Raw genomic sequence first — 17,500 nt, forward strand, 5'->3', positions numbered from 1 at the left:
AAAGTAAAAGTACTCATTATGCAGATGACCTGTTTCACAATAATGTATATTATATTGTTGAATTAAAGTTATTGATGCATTGATATGTACGTTACTTTAGTGTGGCAGCTGGGGCTCATTTTTTGACTGCCAGGTAGCTTGTGAATCCCACCCCCAGGATCAACTTCTTATCTTAACTGATATAATAATAACTGATAACTTGAATCTGCAAAGTAGCTAGTAACTAAATGTATAAACTAAATGTAGTGGTGTAGAAGTGTAAAGTAGCAAGAATAGGAAGTAAAATACAAGCACCTCAAAATTGTGCTTGAGTAAATGTACTTAGTTATTGGTGAACGTGCACCTTTTACCATCACATTAAAGGGGCTGTACTCGAAATCCTGAAAAAAAATAAAAATGCGGGCTGGGATTGCCTCCACATGGCTCTCACAGACCGTTCCCCAATAAGTGAAATACCTATTACTTACTAACTACTAACATTTGTTTAACTTTGTTAACTTAACTTTCTCTAAATTTGTTTTTGGCACTGGCAGGCAACTTGAGTCAACATACTTGGCCAGTAAAGTTAATTCTGAATTAATTAACAAATTGGGACTCATTTTATAGTGTTTGTGGTGGTGAAGAAGTTCAACCATTGTATCAGTGGGGAGGACTTGCATGCTAATGTTTAGAAGTACATGTTTTATTTAGCGGTTTCAGTTCATCTTTTCCAGCGCTTAGAATGTCAGTCTGCACACTCCGGAACAATTTGATGATGTCTGTCCAGAGTTGCACTAGAATTTCCTCTAAATAAATGACAATATTGTGGTCAAAAACAGTGTCCGAGTGAAGTTCCTCTTGGTGAACTGTGTCGCTTGACATCATTGTGCTAAGTTTGCAACTCACATGTGATGTTATTGCTCACCGCTCCTATTAGCTCATTTACTGTCAACATGACTGTTTAGCACACCAGCACTCATTGTGTACGAATCCTGAGCTCGGTGCATTTTTGGTTAAACTATTTGCATTCATTGTGAGCTCACAGTAATCTTTAATAAACACCTGTGCACATGTGACAGACACCCTTAATGTCCCCAGCACTGAGTGTGTGTGGGAACAGGAGAACAAGCAATTGCTTTCTTCGCATGATACCATCAGTCATGTGGACTGACTCACAGCAGCCTCAGCTGCAGAAAAAGATCCTTGTGCTTTTCCAAATCACATTATGTGTTTAACTTCGGGGTATTCACTCAGATTCTTAGTGGCCATTTGGAAAACACACAACACCTTAGTGCAGATCATGTGACAAAGTCCAGCTGATTTTATTGTTTTCGGATGTGAGAAAACCACAATTAAAAGTAATTGCAGGAAACTGTGAGAAGCGATGATGGTAATAAACCTTTTCTAATTGGTCCTCTGGTGCACTGTATCTTTTGTTACATTGAGTAGAGTACTATTAAGAGGAGGGCAACGGGCTGAAAGTACAGTTTAAATTATACTGATAGAGCAAACTGCCAAAAACTCATCTAAGTGGAAGAAATAAGGGGACAATTTGGACCCTAATGAATCCTGTTAGAGGAGGAATGGGCCAAAAGAACACACACGCACGCACGCACGCACACACACCCACCGCACACACACACACACACACACACACACACACACACACACACACACACACACACACACACACACACACACACACACACACACACACACACACACACACACACACACACACACACACACACACAAGTGATTCGGTACAAACATTTTAAAGTGGTTTATTAAAAATATGGTATAAATAAATATGACACTTCTGTTACATAGTACGTTACATCATTCAGATGAGACTGGAATACAGTGGACAGACACTTCTCTTCAGTACAAAATCATTTCATAACCTATTACAGTGGTTTTCTGTGACAGCGATTTCTCATCTCCCATAGCTTGCCAAAACACAGAGCAGTACCATTTATTTCTTTCAGTTAATACATCAATTACAGAGATAAATCACCAGGGCTGACAGTAGATAATTTCAAGAAACGGGCTTATCAGCCTTTCTATTTTTATATTAATACCAGCACTCATTTCAGTCAAAGAAATTATCTGTTTCTTTTAATTTATCAATGAAAGACAAGATGTCAGTATTTTTTCAAGATGAACTCCTTGTAATCTTAAAGATCAGTGCCTTGATTTTTCATACTGTACATGCTTCTTGAAAATATATAAATACTGTGCATAGTAAAATAAAATAAAAACGGTGCATAGTAAAATAAAATGAAAACAGTGCTAAACTTTTAATCAGTGTGATTTGATCAGGGCTATACATAGTGGTACAAAACCTGCCATTTCAATATACAGCCATGCTGGGAAGTATTTTTGAAAACTGCCATTTTATAACAATCAATCCTGTAATGTTCAACAAAGACCTCACTTATTGAATTATGAATACATGCAACCTTCATTAAAGGTAACATGAAGTAAATGACTTAACAAAATACCTGAGTTACAAAAAGTTAATATACTATAATATATAATACATAATATAAAATCTGCACAATCAATTGAAATGCTTAGACTATACATCTTTGTGCCAGTGTCAGTCTTAGTAATTCACAGTTTCAAGCTGTTATTAGCATCACTTTCCACTCTGATGATCATGACCCGTAATGGAAGAGACTTCAACGTGCATGAGGACCAGATAACAATGTAAGTGATTTAACGTACATTAGGCACCAAACATAGGTTATAATTTACCACGACGATGACCACTTTGTAAACGCTCAAGTGAACAAAGTCTGTCCCACCAACTCAATATACAGCAGTGGTTGTAAATCAACGTTTCAATGGATTGTGCGACTCAAAGAAAACCCAAAGCTGTCCTGATGCTGATTAAGGTACCGCAAAGCAGTTTGGCCATTGTAGTTTTCTGCTTAATCCATCCTTAAAGTGACAAAAAATAATTGTTTGGCCAATAGAGTGCAGAAGACCTTAAAACAAGCTAGTACAGCCTTGACAAACAGTATTATGGCCTTTAGAAAGTTGTTATTCTAAAAGTTGCAAGCAAACAATTGCCTGATTATTCATCCAGCAGACACAGAGCAACGTCATCATCCCATTAGAGGTGTGGCTTTTGCATTTTGGTGACCTTTTAGCTCTAGCTAGAAGTGTGTGGTGGTGTCTGTATCTGCAGAGACCCAGCCTTCTGCTTGTATTTTCTCTTTTCTTTTCATTTTGCTGTATGTGGGGCATTTCTAGAGGTCAGCCTTAGGGCACTGGGTGTGTAGCCACCAGGACAAAGCTTGTTCCAAAAGGAGAGTGAATCTCGGATTGGCTTTCATCCTGCTGGATGGGGATGAAGAGCAGTCGCGGTCAGGGGGAGTGCGCTTCTGGGGTCGTTGAGCTGGAGAGGAGGGGCCAAGTTTGAATGTTATGTTTACAAACCAACAATCCTACCCATTCTGCCTTTAATCTAATTTACTGCTGCCTCATTTAAGTACACAACCACATACCGGTATGTTATCAAAATCTGTAACATTATTCTCTAAAACATATAACTACAAGTTGGTTTGTGGAAGATCATACCCAGTACTGATTTGTCTGCAGAGTGGGAGTGGCGGTTCTAATAATTTGGGAAGATGATGAAGGGGAACCATTACTCCAAGAACTTATGAGCATGTTTGAATCAATGGTGTTGTAAGCTAAGCCCTGATTTGGTGTCAACAACCGATCTTGAACAGGGCTACCTGGGCAACTTGGGTTTAATGGAGTGACAGTCACTGTGGGAACTGTTGTGCTTCTTTGGGGTTGACCTTGGTAGGACTGACTGCTTGAAAGACCAGTGGAAGGTGGCTCCTTTTGTGCAGCAGTGCTCTGCTTCCTATGCCTGTTGTGTCGAAGAAAGACAACCACAACTACAAAGATGATTATAAGTAGCAGCAGGGCCAGTAGTGGTAAGATGACCAGGAGCGGACTGGAGGTTTTTTGAGGGTAGGACTCTACACGTACTGGTGTGTTCCTAAAGGGGAAATCCTCAGTTCCACGCGTTGGTTTGCCAAGAGTTGTACTGAAAATGCTAGTTCTGCTGGAGTTTCCCCAGCGGTTGCGTGCCTTGAACTTTTGCTGGTTTTTGCTTGGTTGCTGGGTGGAGAGGAAAGCTGTAGACAGGACTGGTGGAGCAGCTTCATTTCTAGAAGTCTGGATTGGTGTCTGAGGAACAGATGATGTGGTTGGGACAGGACTCTTTGTGGTTGGAAAAAGTGCTGAATCATATGGCACAACTGTAAAGTGGAACTCCCCTTTAGCAGGTTGGATGTTATCAGCTTTCAGTACAAACACCAGAGAGTCATTCAGCTCTTGAACTCCAGTCATGTTGGCATTCAGCTCCAAGGCTACCTTCTCCTGCATCACCTCCTGAAAGGTGAAGGACTCAGCTGGAACAGCTGTCCTGGACATTTTAGGTTTTGTCCAAACCACCTTCCCATACTTAGGATGGGAGATAATTTCAAATATAGGGTCACTATCACTGATATTAGCTAGTTCAGAGGCATTAAGAAAGCTAGTGTTGAGTTTGACAGCAATGCCATTGGGAATCTTCAAACCTTTCCCAACCTTAATCAAAGGTCTGGCCGTTATGTTAAACACTTGGCCAGTTAAATTTGCCTCTGAAGTGAAGACGGTGAACTCAAAGCTGTCTTCTGCAGAGGAATGGGAGAGCATGTGGTAGGACAACCATCCAGCCTGTAGATCCTCCTGTTCAAACTGCGTAACCTCTTCATTATCCTTCAGAAGTCTGCCAAAGTTTGGAGGCCTTGTAATCTGGTAGTGAATGGTGATGTTTTTCCCATTGGTCTCAGCAGCAAGGTTGTCTTGGGTCAGTAATACTGAAGTCTTGCCTTGCTCCAGTGTCAACCCAGTGTAGTTGACCAGAGAAATGGTGATTTCTGTCACTTCTAGGTTAAATAGTTTATAAATTGGTTTATGATGGCCATCTGTGACACTGAAGTAGAACACCCCAGAGGCAGAGCTTCCATCATGGATGAAATAGACGCTTCCGTTATTGATTTGGGCTTGGGTGAAGGCCACTATTGACTCATTCAAACTTCCTTCAAGAGCTAGGTAACCATTGTTGGGCTTGCTAATCACAGAGAACTTAATATCATCAGGAGGATTGTCTAAATCTTCAACTTTGAGATTATCAGGCCGGAGTGCTACGGTGTCCCCTTGTACCACCCTCAGACTTGGAGCTTTGGTTTTTAGCAAAGGTGGCTGATCATTTACAGGTGTGATTGTAATGTTAAAATGCTCTTCAACAACGTCAATATCATCTTGAGGGCGTTGCGCAGTTTTGCCCTTAGAATTTAGCCATGCGCTGAATGCAAAAGAATCAAGAGTTGTCTCTGAGTTGTCGTGCTTGTAGATGATACCGTATTTGTTAACGATGAACTGGGAGAAGTTAGGTTTCTCCTTGGTGAGGTTTCTCTCGCCCACCACTATGACACCATGCTGAGGCAGAGATGTGACCTGGAACCAGACCTCATGGGAGCTCCGCTGAGGAGTCGGCAGCTTGGACATCAGGTTAGTGGCATCCAGCTTGGACTCATCAATGATGACACTCTCCCCTTCTGTTACCTCAGCACCTAGCACCAAGCAAAATTGTGGACAACATTGTTAAACAAGTAATAAAAACATAAACAAGAGCATAGTTAGTGGTTTTTAGCCATGGGTGGCTTCGGTCCAGACTGAAATATCTCAACAAATATCGGATGGCTTGCCATACAATTAGGACACTTATGGTTTCCAGAGGAACGAGCCTGCAACTACTGGATGGCTTACCATAAAATTGGGTACACATCTTCGTGCTCTTCTCAGCATGAATTATAATAACTTTAATGAACCCTTAAAAACATTTCTCTTTAAAACAGTCTATGGCTAACCTCTTGGCGCACGTGTGTGTCTTGTATATCTCTGCATTTGTATACTCTGCACTGATTGTTTTTTCACTTGCACTTGTTTTATTATTATGCTTGTTTTATTATGCCAAGCACATTGTGTTGCATTTACTTAACCTTTTATATATCATGAAGGCAAAATGTCTGTGACCAAATACTTGCAAAAATAATGACATTCTCATCAGCCTCAGCTGTACGTTGTGTTTAGTGCTAATTAGGAAATGTTAGAATGCTAACTCGCTAAGATGTTTAACATCATACCTGCTTTACTCGTGGTCATACTAGTGATAGACTCGTGTTCATACCTGTGTTTGCAAGCAGGACTGTGCTGTGTTCAGGTCCAGTATTCTCATAAGAAATGTCTATTTTGAAGGTCTGGCTGTCCAGAGAAGTAGGCGGGGATGCCACAGAGAAGGTCATAGAGTCCATGGCTTCCCAGCCCACTGACTCGATGGGGGTTTGCATGTACACAACCTCTTTCTTGTCCACCTGAGGTACAAAAACACCACAGATCCTCAGGCAAACCATGATCCAAAATATATTCCCATCAGCAAACATGCAGATCAGCCATCCCTAAAGTGAACTGATGGTTTAATCAACTGTATAAACAGTTCAGTGGCCTAAATAATTATTCACCATTCTGAAATACATTACTACAGTATGTGTAAGATTTCATCATTAATTTAAATCTGCTTTGCTCGGCAGTAAATAAAGTGAACAGAGCATCACAGCTTTAACTGTGTCAGATCATAATCCTTTAGAAATAATTGATTACATAAGAGGCTTACATGTTCCATTTAGCAAAAGAAGTGCAAAGTCAATTTTCTGAATGAGGATGCAGACTATCTATAATTCATACCTTGTAAATCTGGCAACTTTCAGTATATCTTATGTAAAATGAGAGAAAAGTGTTGATATGACTTTCAGTTCTTCACTCACCATGTCTTGTGTGAAAGTGGAGATGTCCACTGTTGAATTATCAGGCTGTCTCTTCAACAGACGGCCCAGTTTAGGCTGCCGAATCACACTGAATGTAATGATGCGGTTCAAGGTGTTGCTGATGTCATTGGTCACTGCTTGTAAATCCTCATTTGTGATTGGAGTAGAAGAGCCTGGAGGAAAGACATGGAATTAAATGAAGAGAATTACTGGTGAAGTGGCTTGGATAATTGATCATGAAACAATATATGGAAAGAAAATTACTTTTTCTTGTCTGGTTTTCAGTTTAGCTGCCACCACGCTGTTAAAGCTCTTGTGTGACTGCATCAAATGCTGCAAGCTTCCCCTCTGGATGCATTTCACATCTTTTTGCCACCAAATTATGCAAAACAAGCACTGAAATAGACCAATGAGAGTCCTTTGATGTGTCAAATCAAAGCTGCACTGCAGACATCACAGGCTTTTTACAGCACTGTCCAACTGCAGTGCGGGGTGTTACATAAAATCCAAACAAAAAATTAAAAGTGGATCAGCTCCTTGCAGGCACAAAAATCTTCCACTTGGGGAAAATGTAGAGAGACATCTATGCATGATGACGGAGAACGACTACTGAGAGCTTCTTTTCTTCTTAAGATGAATTACATAGATATTCTAGCTCTGCTGCCACTGTGAAGATTGTAAGGATCCTAAAGAATGACTGCTGATAAATGATGGAAGGCAATGATAGAGGGAAAGACGGATCAAAGCACTGGGAAATTCATTCATTGTCGTGAGCACTCCCACCATCCTAGTCTGTCTCTCATGGGAAATTTCCCTCTTAGAGGAAGAGTGAGAGACGCGCTATTTTATCTTTTAACAAACCCTATCTTGCTCTGAATCTGCACAAGATGGGTTTGGGCTATATTGTCAGATATTTGTGCAGCATTTCGTTAACAGTAGTATGAAAAAAGTGGAAGTAGTAGCTCACAGGAACATAAACAAAATACATAACACAATCAAAATACTTTCTAAAACTCCTGTGAGTTGTTTAGTGTGTGCAACTGTGGTAATTTGAGATGGAGATATATAAAAAAAATAAAATAAAAACTTCTGTGAAACATGCTTACCATTGCACAAACAACACACCATAAATGAAGTTTATGTTTATGAGCTGTATGGGATAATAATACATCTACATCATACATATAAAATGATGACAAATGATTAGAAGAATACAGCAACATGGAACTGAGATAATCCATATTAGAAGGCATTAAGGCGCTACTATACTCCTATATGCAATGAATGTCTTCCAGAAGAGAGTGCCTGAAGGTGTGTCGTTATCCCCACACTTCTGAAAACCAAACCAACGCCATTGGTTATCCCCATATTTAAACAATATTAATTTGTACTTGACCTTCAAATATGGCCAGTGTGAAAGTGTCTCACGTCACCCCTTACCCCATTAAAACCCTTAATTGTCAGTTAAAGCTCCCAATCCCGTCCCATCCCCCCTTCATCTGCCCCGCCTGGCACAAAGCACAAACAGGGCTGCCTAGCACAGACAGTGGCACAGCTTTTCAAGTACCCACTCACCCTGTGGCTGGGAAGCTCAGCAGAGCGTGCCAATTGGCAGTTTGCTGCTCTCACAATATCCTTTCCTTCTAACTCACAAGCCAGACCACTGGGAATCTCAGAAAATCTTGAAACGTGTTTGCAGACACAGACGACAGCCAGCGTGCTAAAAGTAGCATACTGTATATCAAAACTTTAAGCAATGTCAGCTGATTCACCAGACTGGTATTTGGGTAAAGTAATGACTTGGCTGATGGAAAGGTTCTGAATTATTTAACCTGAGCAGCTACTGGTGTAGGTAAAATCTTACAAAATACAGCAAATAAGAGGGCAAGGGTCACACACACACACACACACACACACACACACACACACACACACACACACACACACACACAAGAGGAAATCAATACTTTTGTTATGGATATTAAAAGCACAACTAAAAAGCATGACTGAGAGGCGGGAAACAATATGTTCTTTCAGTTCATTTCAGGAAGCAGCTGCGTAGTTTCATTAAACAAAAGCCTATAAAAGGAGAAATTCCACTTCAGTAATTCTTTTGATCTCATATTGAAGGGGGGACAGAAAAAACAGCTAAAAAGATGATGATAAGTTCAGAATGAAAGTGAAATCAAACCAGTGACCCGTTTTTAAAGTTTTACATCTTTGAGCTGAGCACCACAGAAAAGGGAAGAGAAAAACTATCAAGAGACACTAGCACATTGTTGGCTTCGTTTGACAATAATAAAAATATAGAATAATTATCCTTGTTCTGTAACGATTTACCTGGAAACACCTTTAGTGGACGGTTTTTCTCTAAACTGAGAACTAAGGCCCTGGCAGTGATGCTGAAGATCTGCCTGGGAGTGAAGTTCACACCATCGTTGACTTGGAAGTTGAACCCTCCAGACATAGCTCCTGAAAATGTGATGAAACAAAAAATAAATAATTTAAAAGTAGTCAAAAAGACTGAGGCAAGGGGTTGTTAAATTTTGTCTGCAGCAGTGGATAAACTGAAACTTAGTTTTGCGAGAACATGTTTTCACTTTGTTCTTGGCAGATAAGCTGTCTGGGTTCTGTCAAATATACATAAAAAAGTACTTGATCAGCACTCCTGATGCTGGTCTCAAGAAAAGCTGCAATACAAGCTAAAATCCGAGTCAATAAGGGAATACTCAATCAAAATCAATTGTCTACACTTGTGTGTGCATAACAGAAAGAGGCATACTTCAACGAGTCCCTTACACACAGTTATTACAACCTTTCCTGGTGGTACAAGAACAGGCAAAGAAAAAAGTAGTAGAACAGTAAGCAGAAACCTGATCCGAGACCGACACATTCAAATGTTGACAGATAATATCAACCATTTCCAGACTGTAAATGTATCAGCTCCAACCAGTCTGTCTGTATCAGTGTTGCTAGGAATTTATCGGCCAATAAAGAAAGTTGCACATTGTTCCTGCAGATGACTATGATGACAATGTGAGTTGACACAAGTAAAAAGTAAATCAAATGTTAGGAATTGTCAACAGCATCTTCTAGTGGACATGAAAGGAACAACAACCACAACAAGTTATCTTGAACCTAAATAAACCTTTGGCATTACTGCAATTCAATCTAAAGTATGCAGAGGAACAAAGGGAATTTGAAATTTGGAGCAAGGCATTACAGGTTATACTTAGGACTGGGCAATATGATTTAAATCAATGTCACAATATTAAAAATAATCCCTTTTCAATGTCAATATACAGTATATTACAGTGCGGCTGCTGCTTAATGTGTTCCACCATTGATCAATACTTCACACAAAAAATCAAAAACATCAAATATCAATTTTTTATAGAATGACAACATGATATGATCGAATTATCAAAATACAAATGTAATGAAAGTCAATAAATGATAATTGAGTACTGAATTACCGCCCAGCCCATATTTATATGGAAATAGTATTTTCTTCTTGAATACCCCTCTCTACAGAAACATGAATGCTTAAAAATAGATATTATTGTAGTCACATTTCTGTTTTTTGTCTCTGTTAATTTTTTATCAATAGTCTTTTTTTTATTTTTATTTTTTATAGTTTTTGTAATTTGTAATTTGGGGGGAGGACCACTGTATAAGTCTATGGCTTCTTGACCTCTCCTGTACCGCCCGTTTCACTTCTGTTTTTCATGCTGTTTGCAAAATAAAAATAAAATCAAACAACATTTCCAGCTTTTGATATTTAAAAAAAATCTCTTCTGGCTTCTCCAGCGATGTGCAGTGTTAATATTTCAGTAGGTGATAGAAAAACTGATTTTTACCTTTGTGAACAAACAGTAGCTGGCCCTGGTCTATGTGTTCTTGGGTGAAGTTGAGCACCGCTTTCATGGGGGCACTCTTCAGGGCCAGGTGTCCGTTGCTGGGTGGGGTCACCATGAAGTGCAGCCCCTCTGGGGGGGTGTCCAGGTCGTCCGCTCTCAGATCTCAGGCCTGATCTCCGTCACTGAAGACACCCAAACCTGACACACAACAGGTGCCATTTGTAATCTCCATTAAAAAATATAGACCTCAAGGAACATAAGGGAACAGAAACGTTTTGTATGACATGGCTCATGATGTAGGGTCTGACAGCTTAATGCCAGTTTGACATTTATTTTGAAAGAAGGAATTAAATACTGTCAAATGTTGTAATACAATGGCTACATTAAAGTTTATTTCCATTTGCAGATGCCAGTCTTTGAACACAACCCCTGATTCCAAAATAGTAAATAAGATGTCTGTCTTTCTCACTTGTAGAGCAGCTATGCAACACCTACTTACTGCTCAGATATACAATTGAAAAGGAAGCGAGACCAACGGAAACAGCTGATGGTCCTCGTTATTCATTACGGCATACAATGGACCCAGGATACAATGGGTGTGAGTCCAGCTCCAAGGCTATTTCACGTTTTTCGCTCTCTTTCTCTTCTCCTGTCATTTCCCATTGTGCAGTACTGTATATTATCCAACCAAGCAGAACTGACAATAATCTCTAACTGAGGCACCTTTTGATTATAAGACGACAACCTATGGAAAAATGTCTCTTTGAGCATCACTCAAGTCCCGTTCAACATCATAATTCAAATGAAGGACATCTCAGGACTAAATATAGGCATGACTATAAACACAGTTGGGTGAACTGCAGAGTGTTGGAGAGGCACAGTTAAGGTCCTGCTTCCATGTGAATTCAAAAGCCTCGAGCTAACACGAAGGAACAGAGGAACTCATTGACACACAGAGCACAAAAGCAACTGAACCGCACAGACACTTGACAACAAAGGATGAGCCTCTGTACTTCAGGCCGGAAGAAAGCTATTACATAACATACCACTGTCCCTCGCACTGGTTAGGATTCCACAGTAATTACTGACAGTACAAAAATCATGAGAATGTACAACTTACTCAAATCGGATTACTTGAAAGGACTAGGCCCTTTTTCACAGCAGATATTTTGACTTGTCATAGTAGGAATACGGAAACGTTGTATTTTTCTAAATAAATTATTGCTTGATAATGGTCAGTGTGCGGGACTTTCTCTAAGCTTCTGATCTGCTACTTTTGATCATATCCTACGCACCTGCCCGACAAAAGAGGTTGCAAAAAAAGCTTTCCTACGTTGACTTGTCATAGTAGGAAAAGCACAGGTATTAACAATAACGTTCACATGGCTCTGTTCTATTCAAGTGTCCCAGTGAGCCAGCATGCACAATACATGAACCCTGAAACTAAACCACCTGCGCTTTTCATCCTGTAACTTGTCTTCTGTGATTGTGATCTTCCGTGAGGCCTATATATATATAAGTATTGGTGATCAGTGTTTGCAGTAATATAAAGACAGACATACTGTATTTGGCCACTTGGGGGTAAACAAGTTGCAAACACTGACACATCATCACCTTATATAGTCGTCATCAAAAACTTCTGAACCAGAAGGCCCAGTCATGTGCACTGATGTCTAAATAGCTTCATATAAAATGTTTTCCATCTGTGACAAATAGCACACGTTTTTATCCAAAAAAGCAAAAAGTTGGTTATCTACACATTCAGCAGATACGAGGCAACACTAGCTTTCATTTGGTGTCATGTTTGTGGCCACCTGATGAATGTAAGTAATAATTATCACATTATGCAGAAATTTGGCCCTTCTTCAAAATATAAATATTGATTATAGCAGCTTTTTTGAAGGTTAAAATAAATATTATATTAACAGGTTTGGTCACAAAGTCCACTCTGGTTGGAGTTCATAGTCTGAAATGTAGTCTTATGTACCATACAATTTACAGTCCTTTTTATACAAATACATTTCCTGTTTAGAGCAGTTTTTAGTAGGCCATACTGTAGTGCAATGCAGCCACAAGATATGAGTTTTATAAAAAGGGTGTGATCACAGTAACATTTCAGTGTTTACACAGTAGCTAACTAGGAAGCATTTTTATTGGCAAGTTCCCACTGCTGTTCTATAAAAGTTGGTACTGTATAATGCATATAATACATGACACAAGTGTAAGAGAATCGCAGGTTGAGTTTAACCTTTTAAAACCACTAAATATTGGGCTACCCTAAAATGACCAAATTAAAGGCTCTGGTGTGACTGGCAGTGAGCTGGCCTCTCACTTGGTTGTAAGTGTTACTTCCTGGAACAGAAGCATGGGGTACTTTTTCAATTAGCACCTGCAAAACCCACATCCACCCACCACATGGGCACATAACACACATCTCATTGGTCCCACAGCATAGCGTCTTCACACATGAGAAGGTCTATGAGTGTGTGTTCAGCTAGTGGCAAATAACTATACCTCCAATAATCCCCCACTTAACAGGAAGTCACAGCAGGATCACTCTGAGGAACAACATCAGTGTGACTCACCAAAATTCAAAGAAAAGACCAAAACCAAAATCCAGACCTTCCACCTGACATCTAGTAAAATAATAACTAATGATCACATGTAAATGAAACAGATTATCAGTATGTGCAGACCAGTTTGTCAGTGACTATCAGCAAAAATCATAAACAGCTCCCTTCTAAAAAATTTTCTTAGAGTTTCTAATTAAAGCCACTTTAATTCAACTGACATCCCAGTGTTCTTCAGTGCAGTGAAATTTAGAAGTCGATCTTCTCTGAGTCTGCAGGCTCCCAGAGGAATTTGAGGCATTTGGTGCAAAGCTGCACAGACAATAGAGACCTATACTTCAGCCTCTCTTTCCAGCTGGACGTCTCACAACTCTAGCCACTAAAGCTGACAGAGTACAAATCAGCACTGCTCAGCACATGGACACACACGACAACGTCCATCTAATTTACGAGTAAAACATTTAAAATGTATGCGAGTAGAAGAGATTTTTACAGATGGGTTTTAAAGGGGCCATATTATGCTCATATATATATATATATATATATATATATATATATATATATATATATATATATATATATATATATATATATATATATATATATATATATATATATATATACATATATATATACACACACACACACACACACACACACAGTACAGGCCAAGTTTGGACACACCTTCTCATTCAATGCGTATCCTTTATTTTCATGACTATTTACATTGTAGATTCTCACTGAAGGCATCAAAACTATGAATGAACATATATGGAATTATGTACGTAAAGTGTGAAATAACTGAAAACATGTCTTATATTCTAGTTTCTTCAAAGTAGCCACCCTTTGCTCTGATTACTGCTTTGCACACTCTTGGCATTCTCTTGAGCTTCAAGAGGTAGTCACCTGAAATGGTTTTCCAACAGTCTTGAAGGAGTTCCCAGAGATGCTTAGCACTTGTTGGCCCTTTTGCCTTCACTCTGCGATCCAGCTCACCCCAAACCATCTCGATTGGGTTCAGGTCCGGTGTCTGTGGAGGCCAGGTCATCTGGCGCAGCACTCCATCCCTCTCCTTCTTGGTCAAATAGCCCTTACACAGCCTGGAGGTGTGTTTGGGGTCATTGTCCTGTTGAAAAATAAACGATGGTCCAACTAAATGCAAACCGGATGGGATGGCATATCGCTGCAGGATGCTGTGGTAGCCATGCTGGTTCAGTATGCCTTCAATTTTGAATAACTCCCCAACAGTGTCACCAGTAAAGCACCCCCACACCATCACACCTCCTCCTCCATGCTTCACGGTGGGAACCAGGCATGTAGAATCCATCCGTTCACCTTTTCTGCGTCGCATAAAGACACGGCGGTTGGAACCAAAGATCTCAAATTTGGACTCATCAGACCAAAGCACAGATTTCCACTGGTCTAATGTCCATTCCTTGTGTTTCTTGGCCCAAACAAATCTCTTCTGCTTGTTGCCTCTCCTTAGCAGTGGTTTCCTAGCAGCTATTTGACCATGAAGGCCTGATTCGCGCAGTCTCCTCTTAACAGTTGTTCTAGAGATGTGTCTGCTGCTAGAACTCTGTGTGACATTCATCTGGTCTCTAATCTGAGCTGCAGAGAACGACAATGTCGTATACGATGTCAGACAGCACCTCCGATTAATATTTAGATCATTTCAGAATGATTTAATTTAGCTGCTTACCGTTTTTTGCTGCTACAAGCTAAGAAGCTAGCCATCATGGGGGTGTCTTTGTAGCCTTTACAGAAGGTTTTATATCCAGCCTGGAAGTTGTGCCTCTTTACGGAGTTGTTCAGCAATAAATCCACACTTTTACATCCAAGATTTATCCACTTGATGTCCGTAATTTATCTCGTTTTCGGTCATTTTTGCCGCTAGCTTCTAGCCGATTTCAACTGCTAATAGCTAAGGAGCTGCCCATCACGGGGTCTCTTTGTTGTCTTCGTAGCCTTTACAGAAGGTTTTCTATCCAGCCTGGAACTCGTGCGTCTTTTCGGAGTTGTTCAGCAATAAATCCAAACGCTTACATCCAAGATTTATCCACTGGATGTCCATAATTTATCACATTTTCGGTCATATCTGCCGCTAGCTCTGTGCTACCGGCTGCTATAATCTCCCATGATGCTTTGCCACGTTTTTCAGCCAATGGGAAGGCAGGTCCATCACACAAAGAGTATATAGTGGAAAAAGATAGTTCACTCCAGGAAATAGGAGCGAGAACAAAGAGTAAAGTGAAAAAGAGAGATATCTACGGTCTATGGCCGTTCTACAGAGAAAAATGGCGTCACTGTTTAGATATTTGGGATACGTTTGGGCCTTTTTTTGAAGAAATGTAAATAGTTTGTCATTTATATGACATTTATATGTTCATTATGTTTATTTTTGCACTGGATGACTCCAAATATATAGGAGAACTGTTTTAGACAACACAAATTCTTGTGTACCATTTCTCTGTGTGTGATATCAATACATTTGACATTATTATTTTGATTATTGGCAAAAGCGTCTGGACTTTTTTTGAAAAAATTTATGTATTTTGTCAACTTTTTAAGTTATGTTTATTTCTTCACAGTTTGACACCCAAGACATATGGGAACTGATTTAGACAGGAGATTGGCTTAGCTTTTATTGTTCTGTGTGTGATATCAATAAATATCTGTGAGATTCATTTTCCGTTTTGTTTATTTATTTGTTTTTAAGGTCATACAACCTTTTTTACATTCAATTGACCTCACTACAGCACAGATATGCTAATAGCCCAGTTTTTCCTGAAAATGATGTACATTGATTGACAGTGGACAACAGGGTTGATGTTTTACAAGCTTTTTTAGAAAATAAAACCAGACGGAAGAGTAATTGTAAAAATGGCCTTAGGTTCCTGAGGGTTGCGATTTCTGAGGCTGGTGACTCGGATGAACTTATCCTCAGCAGCAGAGGTGACTCTTGGTCTTCCTTTCCTGGGGCGGTCCTCATGTGAGCCAGTTTCGTTGTAGCGCTTGATGGTTTTTGCGACTGCACTTGGGGACACATTCAAAGTTTTTGCAATTTTCCGGACTGACTGACCTTCATTTGTTACAGTAATGATGGCCACTCGTTTCTCTTTACTTAGCCGATTGGTTCTTGCCATAATATGAATTCTAACAGTTGTCCAATAGGGCTGTCGGCTGTGTATCAACCTGACTTCTGCACAACACAACTGATGGTCCCAACCCCATTAATAAGGGAAAAAATTCCACTAATTAACCCTGACAAGGCACACCTGTGAAGTGAAAACCATTTCAGGTGACTACCTCAATGTAAATAGTCATGAAAATAAAGAAAACGCATTGAATGAGAAGATGTGTCTGTATTTTTTTTTTTTTTTTTTTTAAAAAAAAACAATCCAAAGTTTGGGGTCACTTATAAATTTCCATTCCACTCCATTCCAGACAGAATACCATCTGAAATCAGTTGCATTGTTTTTTTTAATCAGGGCAGCAGTTTTCAGATTACATTATGTGCTTACATAATTGCAAAAGGGTTCTCAACTGTTGTAGACAGAAGTGGCTGAAGAAACGCTTGAAATTCCATGCTTTTTGGTCAAAACGTCATACCCAAATTAAAGGTGGTACATCTCCCATATACTTTGACACTCAGGGGTGTGCCTGATCTCATTGGAAAGGTGATTTATGTGGGTTTGTTTGTGTATTTGAGAAGTATTTTGTAGTTTTTTGTTTTTTTCTTTGCACTTTTCAAAAGGGAATAAAAATACGCACAGACATATCTGTAGAAAAAAGATCATATAAAATCAATTTTTGAGTCTTTTGGCTTCTGGATTTTTTCTGTAGTAAGCTGAGACATGTGGCTAATGCTCTGTGTTGACTGTCACCTGTCAGATGTGTTTACAGCAGTGTATTCTAATCATTTTACAGATGCATGACTTGGACGGAAATAAAAAAACTCCATTCTAACCTCTGTAACTGTCAGTAAGGCCTAGAATCACCCTGACACTTGTAACAAAAACTTGAGTGTTTCCTTTCCAATGAGATCAGGCACACCCCAGAGTGTCAAAGTATATGGGAGCTATACCACTTTTAATTTGGGTATAACGTTTAGACCAAAAAGCATGGAATTTCAAGCGTTTCTTAAGCCACTTCTTTCTACAACAGTTGAGAACCCTTTTGCAATTATGTAAGCATG

General features: G+C 39.6%; 1 protein-coding gene across 1 annotated transcript in view; it reads right to left on the reverse strand.

The window, feature by feature from the left end:
* Nucleotides 1–1,747: 1,747 nt before the first annotated feature.
* cspg4ba (chondroitin sulfate proteoglycan 4ba) overlaps nucleotides 1,748–17,500 on the reverse strand; it is a 35,374-nt gene continuing 19,621 nt past the window's right edge. Inside the window, 6 exon segments of the mRNA XM_039803031.1 lie at nucleotides 1,748–5,621; nucleotides 6,239–6,422; nucleotides 6,873–7,045; nucleotides 9,213–9,344; nucleotides 10,733–10,897; nucleotides 10,900–10,930. Coding sequence (XP_039658965.1) covers nucleotides 3,562–5,621; nucleotides 6,239–6,422; nucleotides 6,873–7,045; nucleotides 9,213–9,344; nucleotides 10,733–10,897; nucleotides 10,900–10,930 — 2,745 coding nt within the window. The 3' untranslated portion in view covers nucleotides 1,748–3,561.

Source organism: Perca fluviatilis, chromosome 6, assembly GCF_010015445.1.
Source record: "Perca fluviatilis chromosome 6, GENO_Pfluv_1.0, whole genome shotgun sequence".
Lineage (NCBI taxonomy): Eukaryota > Metazoa > Chordata > Actinopteri > Perciformes > Percidae > Perca > Perca fluviatilis.